General features: G+C 39.2%; 1 protein-coding gene across 2 annotated transcripts in view; it reads left to right on the top strand.

Annotated features, from left to right (window-relative positions):
* LOC147125269 (dolichyl-diphosphooligosaccharide--protein glycosyltransferase subunit MAGT1-like) overlaps positions 1-11,686 on the top strand; it is a 48,944-nt gene extending 37,258 nt beyond the window's left edge. For both annotated transcript variants that reach the window (XM_086000290.1, XM_086000299.1), the window contains 3 exons: positions 1,203-1,277; positions 2,923-3,013; positions 4,632-11,686. In XM_086000290.1, coding sequence (XP_085856416.1) covers positions 1,203-1,277; positions 2,923-3,013; positions 4,632-4,647 — 182 coding nt within the window. In that variant the 3' untranslated portion in view covers positions 4,648-11,686. The remainder of the gene's footprint in view (positions 1-1,202; positions 1,278-2,922; positions 3,014-4,631) is intronic.
* The last annotated feature ends 510 nt before the right edge of the window (positions 11,687-12,196 follow it).

Here is a 12,196-nt window from a genome sequence, read left to right on the forward strand (position 1 = left end):
CCCCAGCATCTGCAACATTTTACCCCTTGTGACCCCACCTCATTGTTCTTTGATGTAATGTTTTCCTGACTGACCTGTTTGGACACCATTCACACCTTTGATTGCTGTGATTATCTCTCTGCCGAGGTGTGATAAATGGCAGTTAGAAAGATTACCTGTAATCATCTGGCATTATTCTCTGACTATATAATCTGTGTCTATAGGCATCTCTCCACTTCACCTGATGAAGGAGCAGCGCTCTGAAAGCTTGTGATTTCAAATAAAACTGTTGGACTATAACCTGGTGTTGTGTGACTTTTTTGAGCCAGGCCTCTGTTATTGCTACTGTATCATAGTCCCATGTGGCGACTTGTGCCTGCAGCTCACCAACCTTATTTACCATGCTACATGCATTTATGCCCATACACTCCAAACCCATCTTGGACTGCCTCGCATTTCTGAACTATTCTTTACTCTTAGTGCTATTTGTCTCTCGCAGTCCTCTGTGCACCTTGTTTCTAATCTCTAATGTTTTTTTCTTGGTGCCCATCTCCCTGCTTTGTTGATGGTGCATGCATGTGCAGACAGCCAAGGGTTTGCGAAAATAGAGGCACTGCCATCTTGCCATCTGTTCCGTGCATAACAAATGACAGTGTTTCGAAAAACAATCTGGCAACATTGAGTGATGAGTGACCCTGATTGTATTTTTTTTCAACTTGTACACCAAGACAGATTTATGGAAGCCATTACACAGCAAATGTATAATCTGTCTCTGGCCAGTCACAAACCTGAAGCATAGCAGTATTCGTGGTGAAATGTGTCAGACATTTGAACTGTTTTAAAGGTACTTTTGAAGATCCATTTTAAAGACAACATGATTCCCTCGCATCTTATCTCTTATTAAATTAGTGGTATCAGTGCATCCGCTTCAATTTGTCACAGTTGTGGCTTTCTCAGCTTGATAACTACGGGTGTTGCAGTAGAGATGTTATTAATGGAAATGGCCAGGGGCTGTCTTGGAGTGATCATACCTAGACTTTAATATAATTGGTGGTACTTTGGAGCACTTGGAAGAAATTTTGAGTGACACATTTATTTCTCTGGCACTGAACTTGTGTTTCTTAGTAAATGCATCCATGTTAACCATAGGATTTAAAGATGTTCTGTGACAGTAATTAATCTGAATTTGCTTCAAATTATTATATCTTAACCAACAATTGCAGATGCAGCTATAACATTAGGTATGGTGCTCCTTCATGAAGCAGCAACATCTGATATGGAAATAGGCAAACGAAGAAGTAAGTAGTAAATGCATCTGTGTGTTGACTTCTAGTTGTTATAGAAGTGGGTTTATTGAGGGGAATTCTTAATGATTCATCTTTTTATGAGCATTCATTTATTTTGCCAATACTTTAAAGCTTTTGTCAGATTTTGAGCAAACTTCAGAAATATCTACTCTCATCAAAAACTGGCTTCTTCTCAAACTCAACACATTTGGAGCCATCCGAATGTCCCAGCTATTCTCCTCTCCATTCTTGACTCTTACTGGGGTTTGAGTGAAGTTAGTAACTTTTGCAAAAGGAGCATTTAGTTGCTACTCCTCATAGTAACAATTTCTAACTTTTATTGCAACAACAAGAATGCTCCATTTCTCAGCCTAATGAGTACGCATGCACAGTATGGTATAGAGTTAGTGTGAATCTGCAGAGAATTATGGTGAATACTGCAGTTTTTTAATGGAAATTTTGCAGACCCTATCTTGTCAATAAGTCCATAGTAACAAAATACAAGAAATTTATCAAACGAATATAAACTCATATTTACACACCATCGATCTGAACAGGAGCATTTCCCCAAAATTAGTCTTTCATTCACAGATAATAGTGAGAAAGACAAATGTTATTTTGAATTTGTAGTGATGGCAATAAGTTTATTGCAACAGGTTTATAATATTGTGATCAAATGTAGTGCAGCGCCACATATTACAGGAAACTTTCGTTTAACTGGAGGTTAAATGTCCGGGAAGCTCTATCTACCGGCAAAATTCAGGAGCCGTTTCCTATAAGTTTTTTTTTACTTCTCGTTGCTTTTTTTTTCCAGCCAGGCTCTGCAAGGTCTAGTTGAAGCTGTTGCTTAGCTACAGAGACGCTTTTAAGCTGCGGCCGACTGTTTTGAAGCCGTTGCTAAGCAACAGGGTTTGTTGATTCACACGGAGCTCAAAAGCTCCGTATGTTTTAACATTAGCGCTGGTTTCTACGGCAGTTTTGATGGTACGGCACCAACTCGGTCCCGTCAGTGCCGGATACCAGAAAGTTTCCTGTAATATGTTTTATGGTTAAGGAGTAGGTGTCAACACCATTTCCCCTTTTAAAGATCAGACCGTTACAATGTTAACTACAGTATCCCTTTTTGATTTTTCTTTTTCATTAAGTTGATTGCTTCATGGGTAGCTGGCTTGGAGGAGTTATACAGTTAAAGTTATCTGATCACTGAGATGCCGAGATTATTAACCATCTGTACTGATGTTAGTTCAGCTCCCTTTTACTGTGTGGTTCAGTCATTCTTTGTTGTCAGTTCCCCTTATAAGCTGCCAGTATTCACAGTGCAGCAATCAATCTTGTATAAATACGTTATTTTTAGTATCAACTTTATGATTTCAGCTTGTCCTGCTCCTTCCAAACAAATGTGGGTACATCAGTTTTTTTTCAGAGAAATATTTCTGTTGAAACACTTTAAATCAGTGGCCTTATAAAAGGAACAAATACTCAACCTGACATGAAGAGGAATTAATGTTAAAATGACGGCTTTTGTAGAAAGGAAGATCTTGGCCTTTTAAAGTGTGATTTACAAGCAAACATACATGTGATTGGAATACACTGTACTAACCATGTGAGGCTGTAGAGGTTTAGTGATCCACCTTTGTTTTTACTCTTTACCCTGCAGTTTTGTGTGTGGCAGGACTAGGACTAGTTGTGTTTTTCTTCAGCCTGATGTTGTCCATTTTCAGAGCTAAATACCATGGATATCCGTACAGGTGAGTTGTTGATGTATATGGATCGCATATGTAGTTGTTTTACAATGACTGAATACTTTAACAAAATTTAAATCTGCATTTGTTAGAGATGTATAGATAGTGTGTCATTTCCATTTCAAAGGGCAATTCACACTCTAATGTTTTCATTGGCGGGGTTCCTCTGTGAAGCCTCTGTTTCATCTATTTCAGCAGGTTATCAGTGCAATTGATGTACAGATGTGATTTAGCAATGGGGTTATTCCATTATGTACATTCACACATTGGGGATCTGTTGGACTGGTTTATTTTAAGACCAATCAATCACAAGTAGTTTTGTTCCTCCGTCCACCATTTAGTTCCAAGTTTTTGCTAATTTGCTATCAAGATTCAACAGAGAGTAAGAAGGAACCCCCCCCACCCCACCCCAATCAGTCTGTTTACAAACTGGTCACTGACTGCAATAATACAAATTGGAATCCTTTGATATGCATCATCTCAACTTGTCACCTCCATCATGTACCTGATATCTTTGGAGTTGAGGTAACTTGGGGATGTCATTCCTAGTGTTGAAAGATTGGAATCCAGTCAATCCATCCTCTTTACAGTCTCCTTTTAATCCACTACCTGTGCTCGGCAGTGCTCCATGGCATTTCTGCTAATTGAGCAGCCAGTTTGGTTCATTAACATGATTTGGTGGACTAGGTCAGTCATTGGAAATGGGAACTCTTCCCATTCTGCTCTATACAACACTGAAAATCAATGCCCTGAAGGGTAGGGTGGTCCTATCTGGACAAGAAGAGGAAAGCTTACCACTGATCTGTCATGTACCGTTTCAGCTGATTAAACACCAGCAGTAATCCTGTACGTACTTAAGGATTTTTGTCAACCTGGACCTAAGTTGTTGGATTTTGGATTGGGGAGGTGTCCCTACAGAGATGTACTCCATACCATTTGAACACAGTTTCTACCTATGTGGATTTCTTTGTTTGCAGACTTTTAAACATGGTTTCCACACCTTTCACACATGCAGCGAACCAAAAATTGCAGACAGTTCTGTGGAGGAGCCCCACAAATATTATTTAGTTGGTGGAAAAAACTGAGGCATATCTAGGAGTTTGTACTCAATAAAGCTCAGTTCTCCTTTAAAGGGTAGGGATACTCTAGGGAAAATATTTTTTGTTTGAAGTGCTCCTCATTTTATGTAAGAAAATACTTAGAATTTTGATTAGTTCTTTGAAAAATATCAATTACTTACCAACATGGAGACTCTCGGGTTGGGGCTTCCTTGCTACTGGGCCAGTCCGATGCTGCTCCGTAGGAAATGACAGGGGCCATGACTTAAGACTGGAGCTGTGGAATTCCAGGAAACCACACTACCGGTTGGGAAGTCCATAAAATTCTCCCGAGTCTAACGTGCAAAGTGGAGGAACACTTTGAGCAAAAACAAAGTACTCCCCTAAAGTTTTCTTCTGCTTTTACAATTGCAGCATAGCACATAAGTGTAACTGAAATGGTATCTTGAAATATTCTGCTTGTTTTAAACTTATTAAAATGTGCTACTAAGTTAGCTACTTGCATGATAAACTTTCCAGAATGTTGTTCGCTAACTGAGTCCATTTTATCCTTTTTGCCTTTTTAGCTTTCTTATAAGTTAATCATGGAGACGCAGGCAGAAGCTATAAGCACAGCACCATGGCTTGAGAAGTTGAAAATATACATGAAGTTGAGGAGAGTTTAGTTGTGTTCCAGACTACCTCCCAATGTAATTCCAATCGAGGTCTCTCCGAGGAATACTTGAACCAAAGAGAGCCTACAGTGCCTTAGTAGATTTTTAAGTTTACTGTTGGCCAACAAAAATATTTTAAAAATTAAACCATCTCCTTCTGAAAAGATTTCAAGGTTTCCTGGGGCAAAATAGAAAATAAAAATTGATCTGCAGTTTTCAAAAAAAGTATGCAATCTCTGTTAACTAAAGTGCCTTAAATGGAATTGTTCATTAAGATTCAAGTCTCAAAGGGCTGATTTGCATACTGTTGAATTTATGCTGGTTGGTGAAATGAAATATTGAAGTTTAATTTTCAGTAAGTTGACATAAAATATTACATTTCATTTCATTGTGTACATTGGGTCATTTTCTTTAACAAATACTTGAACCTGGCTGTTGCATTTACAATAAAGAGATAACTTGATGTCCATGTTATTTTAATAACTGGAAGAGAGCTTCAGTCTCTAAAGGTAACTTTTTTAAACCATCTTGATGCTTGTCTGAGCTCCTGGGTATCTTTTAAGACGTGATTGAATGTTGATTCTGACTGTTTATATGGAGAGTTTTTGATGCAAAATACTAATGCGACTGAGATAAGTGAAATAAAAATGAGTGGGGGTGTGTGATGCAGTAGATTAGCACACTACACTGTCACCTCGGGACCTGGGTTCACAACCAGAAAGACCTTAGTTGGTAAAAAACCATAAACTCCAAGTAAGATGCTAGCTTAATGCCTTAATTTTTATATTAAATGTAAATCAGATACAAAATTAAATTAACTATTTCATCTAATTGCACAATTAGATTTAATTTTCTTTCTAAACATTTCTGCTGAATGCATTTTTGTGCTCATAAAAGTGACAAATAGCACTGGAATGAAATAACATCTTTTGCACCCAGTACTGATATCAGGCATTTCCATTTCAGGTATAATAGCAAAATACTGCGGATGCTGGAAATCCGAAATAACAACAGAAAATGCTGGAAAAACTCAGCAGGCCAGGCAACATCCGTGGAGAGAGAAATAGAGTCAACGTTTCAGATCGAAACCCTTTGTCCTGTCCTGACGAAGGGTTTTGACCTGAAACGTTGACTCTATTTCTCTCTTCCCCGGATGTTGCCTGGCCTGCTGAGTTTTTCCAGCATTTTCTGTTATTTCCATTTCAGGTGTAGCCTGGGACAGATGTAAAGTAAAGCTTCCACAGCCATAGATCAGGATGGTCCCATGGCAGTCCTTAGTTAGAACTTCTGGATCAGGGAATATTTGCCAGAGTTACCACTCCTGATGACAATCCAGTGAGCACTGCTAGAAGTGTACATGTGGATGGGGTCTGGCGCAGCTATAATGACCCTCGCAGTAGAATAGCTTCCCAATACTTGTGTGGAACTGTCCCCTAGCAAGGAGTTGGTGCCTTCAGGAGAGAAGTGAAGAGGAGTTAACAGATGAGAAAAATTGGGTAACCAAATTTTTGAAGGGAGTAAAGAAGCAAATTATTTCTAATTAAGTTCTGCGTACAAAATGTAGCGCAACGTGCTTTTCCCTTCTCTAAATAAAGTTACTGTCAATTCCCTTAAAATGCAATGATGGGTTCTTTGAAGACAATTTACATTGTGTCTAAAAAGCCACTGTGTTCATGAAAAAGGATTTGGCAAATTGTTTTTGTTCATAATCATGACCCAAGGTATTTTGAAATTTGTCATACTAGTGTGTGATGTCATAAATATGTAACCTCGACTTTTCTCCTGCTCAAAATAAAATTTGCCAAACTTTGGAGATGGTGCTATGGGAACAAAAGAATTATCTGGCCACACTTGGGTTCTGCCTTGTTTGCTGATCTCAATTAAATACATTACTATTGGCCTTGGCTCCCCTGGGCTTGGGAAGAGAAAATTGGCAAGGATCCCCGCTCCTGATTGCTACCCAGTGGCATTTGCTGGAAAGTGCGTGTAGATGTCTGGTGAGGACACAATTGGGCCGAGTTATATGGCGTCTAGTATTAAAATAGCCCGTCCTTTGAAATAAAGAATGGCAGTGGTCAGAGGGCAGTGTATTAAGCGTGAGTCAATACCTTCAGGAGTGGAGAGGAATCTGGCATTTAAAAAAAAAGTGTATTTTGACCTAGAAACTTTGTACAACCCTATAAATAGCCATAAAGGGGGTTCAAAAGGGATGTGTTAGGAGATGGCATAATTTTACTATAATACTATCTCCAGGAATGGAGAGTGATGATGATAAAGGGCTTTTTTCCTACATAACTCTCATGTTGGTTTTGGTGCCTGGTTTTAAAAATATCCTTCTAGTATATTAGCATATAGTTTACTTTTGTAACACTTTTCCTAGTTGCATTTTGGTTTATGTGTGGTTAGTAGCTTCTCATTGGTAGTTTTCTAGCCACTTTCCTTATTTTTGTTTTGTATGATCCTGTCATCAGTTCCAATTTGCTGCTGTTTTATATTGAGCTAATCATTAAGATGTAACAAAGTAAATCTTAGACTTACAGGAAGTGTGCACTGTAGACAAGACTTAATACATTACTAACAGATGGCTGTGACATTGCTTAGTGAGATGAAAGATACACTTTGTTGGTGATGCCCCATAAAAAAAATTGTGCAGCTGGGAATGTGTTACAGAAAGTAAGTGTGATGTTTACAGAAAGTGCAGGCAATATGCAAGTGCTGCCTGCCCTCCCCCAGTTCTAACATGCCTTCCCATTGTTACCATGTCCTGTGGCTCACTCTTCCTGGCTCCTAGCGCTGATGAATGATGGTACCATTTCCCCCCTCCCCCTGCTCGGTGGATAGCACTCCCACCTCTGAGTTAGAAGGTTATGGGTTCAAGTTCCACTTCAGAGACTTGAGCACAAAAATCTAGGCTGAAACTCCAGTGCCGTACTGAGGGAGTGCTGCAGTGCCGGAAGTGCCGTCTTTCGGATGAGACACTAAACCGAGGCCCCATCTGCTCTCTCGGGTGACCGTAAAAGATCTCATGGCACTATTTCAAAGAAGAACAGGGGAGTTATCCCCGCCAATATTTATCCCTCAATCAACATCACTAAAACAGATTATCTGGTCATTATCACATTGCTGTTTGTGGGAGCTTGCTGTGTACAAATTGGCTGCTGTGTTTCCTACATTACAACAATAACGACACTTCATTGGCTGTAAAGTGCTTTGGGATATCCTGAGGTTGTGAAAGGCACTATATAAATGCAAGTCTTTTCCTCCTTCCCTTCCCACCCCACCACTCAAACCGTGTAATTCCTCCACCAGTGCCAGAACCCAATAAATCGAGCTCTACATTCCACCAGTTACCAAATCACAGGTTCCTCCTCCACAATACTGCCATACCCCAGAACCACATTCATTGCTAACAATGAGCAATTCCCTTGCTTCCAACTGTTCCAAAACCTCACTCTTCCAGCCCTGTCGCTGCAAAGCCTCACATGCCTCCAACATAATGTCAAAATGGATAGAGTAATAGAATTCAATCTCCACCGTCAACAAATCAAGGCGACACAGCAGAACTTGGGATAAAGAATACATACACGTGTGAGTAGTATCAGTATCCAATTTGATAAAGGAGTACAGCAGATACCAAGTTGTATGATGTTTTAACGTGACAGTGGCTGGGAGATCACTGCGAATCATATAGTCCTCAACCTCTTAGGCATCATAGAAAAGGGGAGTAAAAACAGAAAATACTGGAAATACTCAGCAGATCAGGCAGCTTCTGTAGAGAGAAAGAGTTAATGTTTCAAGTCGATGACCCTTTGTCAGAACTGCATTGAGTTCTGACGAAGGGTCATCGACCTGAAACATTAACTCTGTTTCTCTCTCTACAGATGCTGCCTGACCTGCTGAGTATTTCCAGCATTGTTTTTATTTCAGATTTCCAGCATCCACAGTATTTTGTTTTTCTAATAGAAAGGGGGAAGTTGTTGTAAGTGGGGAAATTGGAGACTGATCACCTCCAATAAAGGCCGCGTCCAAGAAGGAGAGGGTCAAACGGAACACCTGTAAAAAATAAATAATAAAGGAGTGTTATCATGGATGTTGGGGGCAGAAAGTTATGTCCAAAAGCACACTAGGGAAGGATCTTTTGAGGAGGGTAACATTGACCCTTATAGAGACCTTTACATGAAGCATGATAATCAAAATGTAAATGATAAGAAAGCAAAAAAGACCAACTCCATAGTGGCAATGGTGCAGATAATAAATAGTTTGAATGAGAGAGTAGCCAGGTTCAGACTCTCCAGGCAGAAGTAGAGAGATTAAAAAACAAATTGGGTGCTGTACAGGCAGAATGTAAATTAACCAAGAAATAACTCAATTATGCGTCCAGCTGCTGAGTTCTTCAGAAACAATAGTTAAGACGCAGGGAAAATCTGATGATAGCAAAATAGCTTAGAGAACTACGGAATTTGTCGCAGGGAAATGAGGAGAGACGGGGTAGAGCAGAGGACAAGAAAAAGATTAAAGAATTAAAAGTTAAGAGTGACAGCCTTGTCCTTTGGCACTCATGAGGAGGAATCCAGTAGTGATGATGACGAGGATGATACAGACCTCCCAACAGCGCCCCCACTGAAAGTGGAGGTTTCTAATGCTGAGCGGGGGGGGGGGGGGGGGGAGTGATACTTCTAGTATCAGTAGTAATTTAGGGAGTGTTGCTGATTATACCCGGTCTAAAAAAGGAGATAGTATGGGGGTACACAGGTCTTGTAAGATGGCCCCCATAGTTGCCAAACACCTGCGCACAGGAGGGACGACAAACCGGGGAGGTCAAGTAGTATATGAATACGAAGGTAAAAAAGTAAGTCGGGATCTGACCCTTTCAGAATTGTGCCAACTCACTGGCCAATTGCCCAAATATGAGGGAGTAGGAGACCCAACTCAAGTTATTAAATGAAGTATGATTGTTACAACAGGTGCCCGCCTTGACAGACAAGGATGCATTTCTACTGCTGCAGGCTGCCTTACCTCCAGGTGTGACATTGCCTGATAAGTTTGTGAGGTAAATAGCAGCTAATAAAAACCCTGGGTTGAACACTTGATGTGTAACAAAAGGGGTTAGGAAAAGGAGAAAGATGTTAAAAAGCCCACAGCCAAAGTTAAAGAAGTAGGATTGCTGTGAGGAAGAAATAGGATAAGTGTCTTCAGCATGTTTTGACTTTATTTTTTAAAAAAGGAAAAGAAAAAGTAGTCCGAGTATGTGTGTGAATGTTTCTTGGCTCGCGACCAGGGAATATCACAGAAACTTTGGCACTTTGAGTTCATAATCCATTGCAGGGATCAATGGAAGGAAAAATAGGGGAGACTGATCCAAAGGGGAAAAGGTCAGAGATAAGAAATTAGTGCAGGTTTCGAGCAGTTGAGCGTGGACTTGTATCAAAAGGCGACAGAATTAAGGGTGACAGAGTCAAACAAGGTTGAGAGGGCCAGAGATAAGAAATCGTTAGAAATTATATTTCTAAGTTGCATAAAAGTGTGAATATAGTTGATTGGGTATGTTCATTTTAATTTAAGATTGTGCACCCAGAATTGGGGAAATACTTTGAACTACAATTTAAGTTAAAAATGCTGGTGTGGTTTTATTTTAACTAACATTTACTTGTGCAACTGAGAAACATAAAAATTTGTTTTACAAAAGATAAGTTTCAGTTCCAAACTTCAGCCTTGAAGTTACAGTTGCCATGGTGTCTGGTAGAAAATGAATTTGAACTCTTCAAAACATGTTTGTTTTAATTGGACTGGAGTTTTAAAAAAAAATCCGTTTAAAGACCCCATGGTCTTGTTTTAAATCAGTTTGAACAATTACAAAGCGCTGTTACTGCAAGTCTGTCAATGACACAAGGATAGGCGGCAATGTAAGCAGTGTAGATGGAAGCATAAATTACAAAGATATTAATAGATTAAATGAATGGGCAAAACTCTGACAAATGGATTTTAATGTAGGCAAATGTGAGGTCATCCACTTTAGACCTAAAAAGGATAGAACAGGGTACTTTCTAAATGGTGAAAGGCTAAAAACAGTGGAGGTCCAAAGAGACTTGGGGATCCATGTACATAGATCATTAAAATGTCTTGGGACAGGTACAGAAATAATCAAAAAGGTTAATGGAATGCCGGCCTTTATATCTAGAGGACTGAAATACATGGGATTAGAAGTTATGCTGCAGCTCTACAAAGCCCTGGTTAGACCACACCTTAGGAAGGATATGTTGGCCTTGAAGGGAGTGCAGCGTAGATTTACCAGAAATCAAAGGTGAAATTACAAGGAGAGATTACAGAAACTACGGTTGTATTCCCTGGAATTTTAAAAAAAAAAAGGGGGTGATTTGATCGAAGTTTTCAAGATAGTAAGGGGAACTGGTAGGGTAGATAGAGAGAAGTTTGCAGATTGATTACATTGACTAGTTTCAGAAATATCAGAAGGGTAACCAGTGCATCTTTGGTTATAATTGTCTGCTGCTCCGAATGAGGTTAAGTAGCAAACATCAGAAATTTAAAATTGGTTTGAGGAAAAAAGGATAAGGTAGTCTATGATGGAATGGAGAAGGAGAAAGGAAAAGATTCTGTCCCTTCTTTACTGTTAAAGCTGCAAGATTTTAGAGTACTGCCTCTTTAAAAAGTCTGTGTGAAGGTTTTGGTGCCACTGTGGCCCTGCCCTCTTCCTTTTGTGTAAGAGTGTTAAAAGTTTTGTTTCACTGAAAAAATTACTTTTCTGTTCAGTTATATTCAATATTTTTACAGTCATTTGGAAAGACACCTGAAGAAAGAAAAAAGATGTAATTTACTGTAAGCACATGCTATTTTGTTTTATTTTAGCTGTTCTGTATTTTGTTTAGTCAATAAAATATTGGTCTGAATTAAACTGGAACTATTGAGGTTTAACTGACCTATTAAATGGTGAAAACCCGACTTTCATTGTGGCCACAGTGAAATTCTGACTATTTTTGATTGTGTGAGGGTCTCTAGTTCTGGACATGAGGCTTTCACATTGGGGAAAAAAAAGGGGAAAGACATCCTATAGTTGGAACAGAATTGGTTGACTGTTTAAAGTTAATAGTGGAGTTGCTAAAATTGGAACTAAAGGAAAAGCTGAAATTTATTTATGAATTTAACTATCAGGAAATTTCGTGTAAGTTTTAAAAGGTACAAAGACTGAGAATTTTTTTTTTTAAAGGTTTGGTGCTTCGGGAAAGTTTTCTTAAATTTACGTGAAGTGACGCAAGGACAGCTGTTTTCTTAATTCACCAAGCAACCACTTTTGTATTGCTGAACGTAAATTTATATGGGGCATTATTAAATTTAAGTTTCTTAATTTAAGTGGCTATTTCTCCACGGTGACAGAAGGAAATTATGAATTGTCAAATTAACCCCTTGGGCTCTTAAGCAGAGCCACAATGGATTCTCTGTTTCTTTTTTCTTATAAACAGGGG

This window comes from Somniosus microcephalus, chromosome 1 (genome assembly GCF_052327205.1).
Source record: "Somniosus microcephalus isolate GS21.2 chromosome 1, FLI_Smic_1.0, whole genome shotgun sequence".
Classification (NCBI taxonomy): domain Eukaryota; kingdom Metazoa; phylum Chordata; class Chondrichthyes; order Squaliformes; family Somniosidae; genus Somniosus; species Somniosus microcephalus.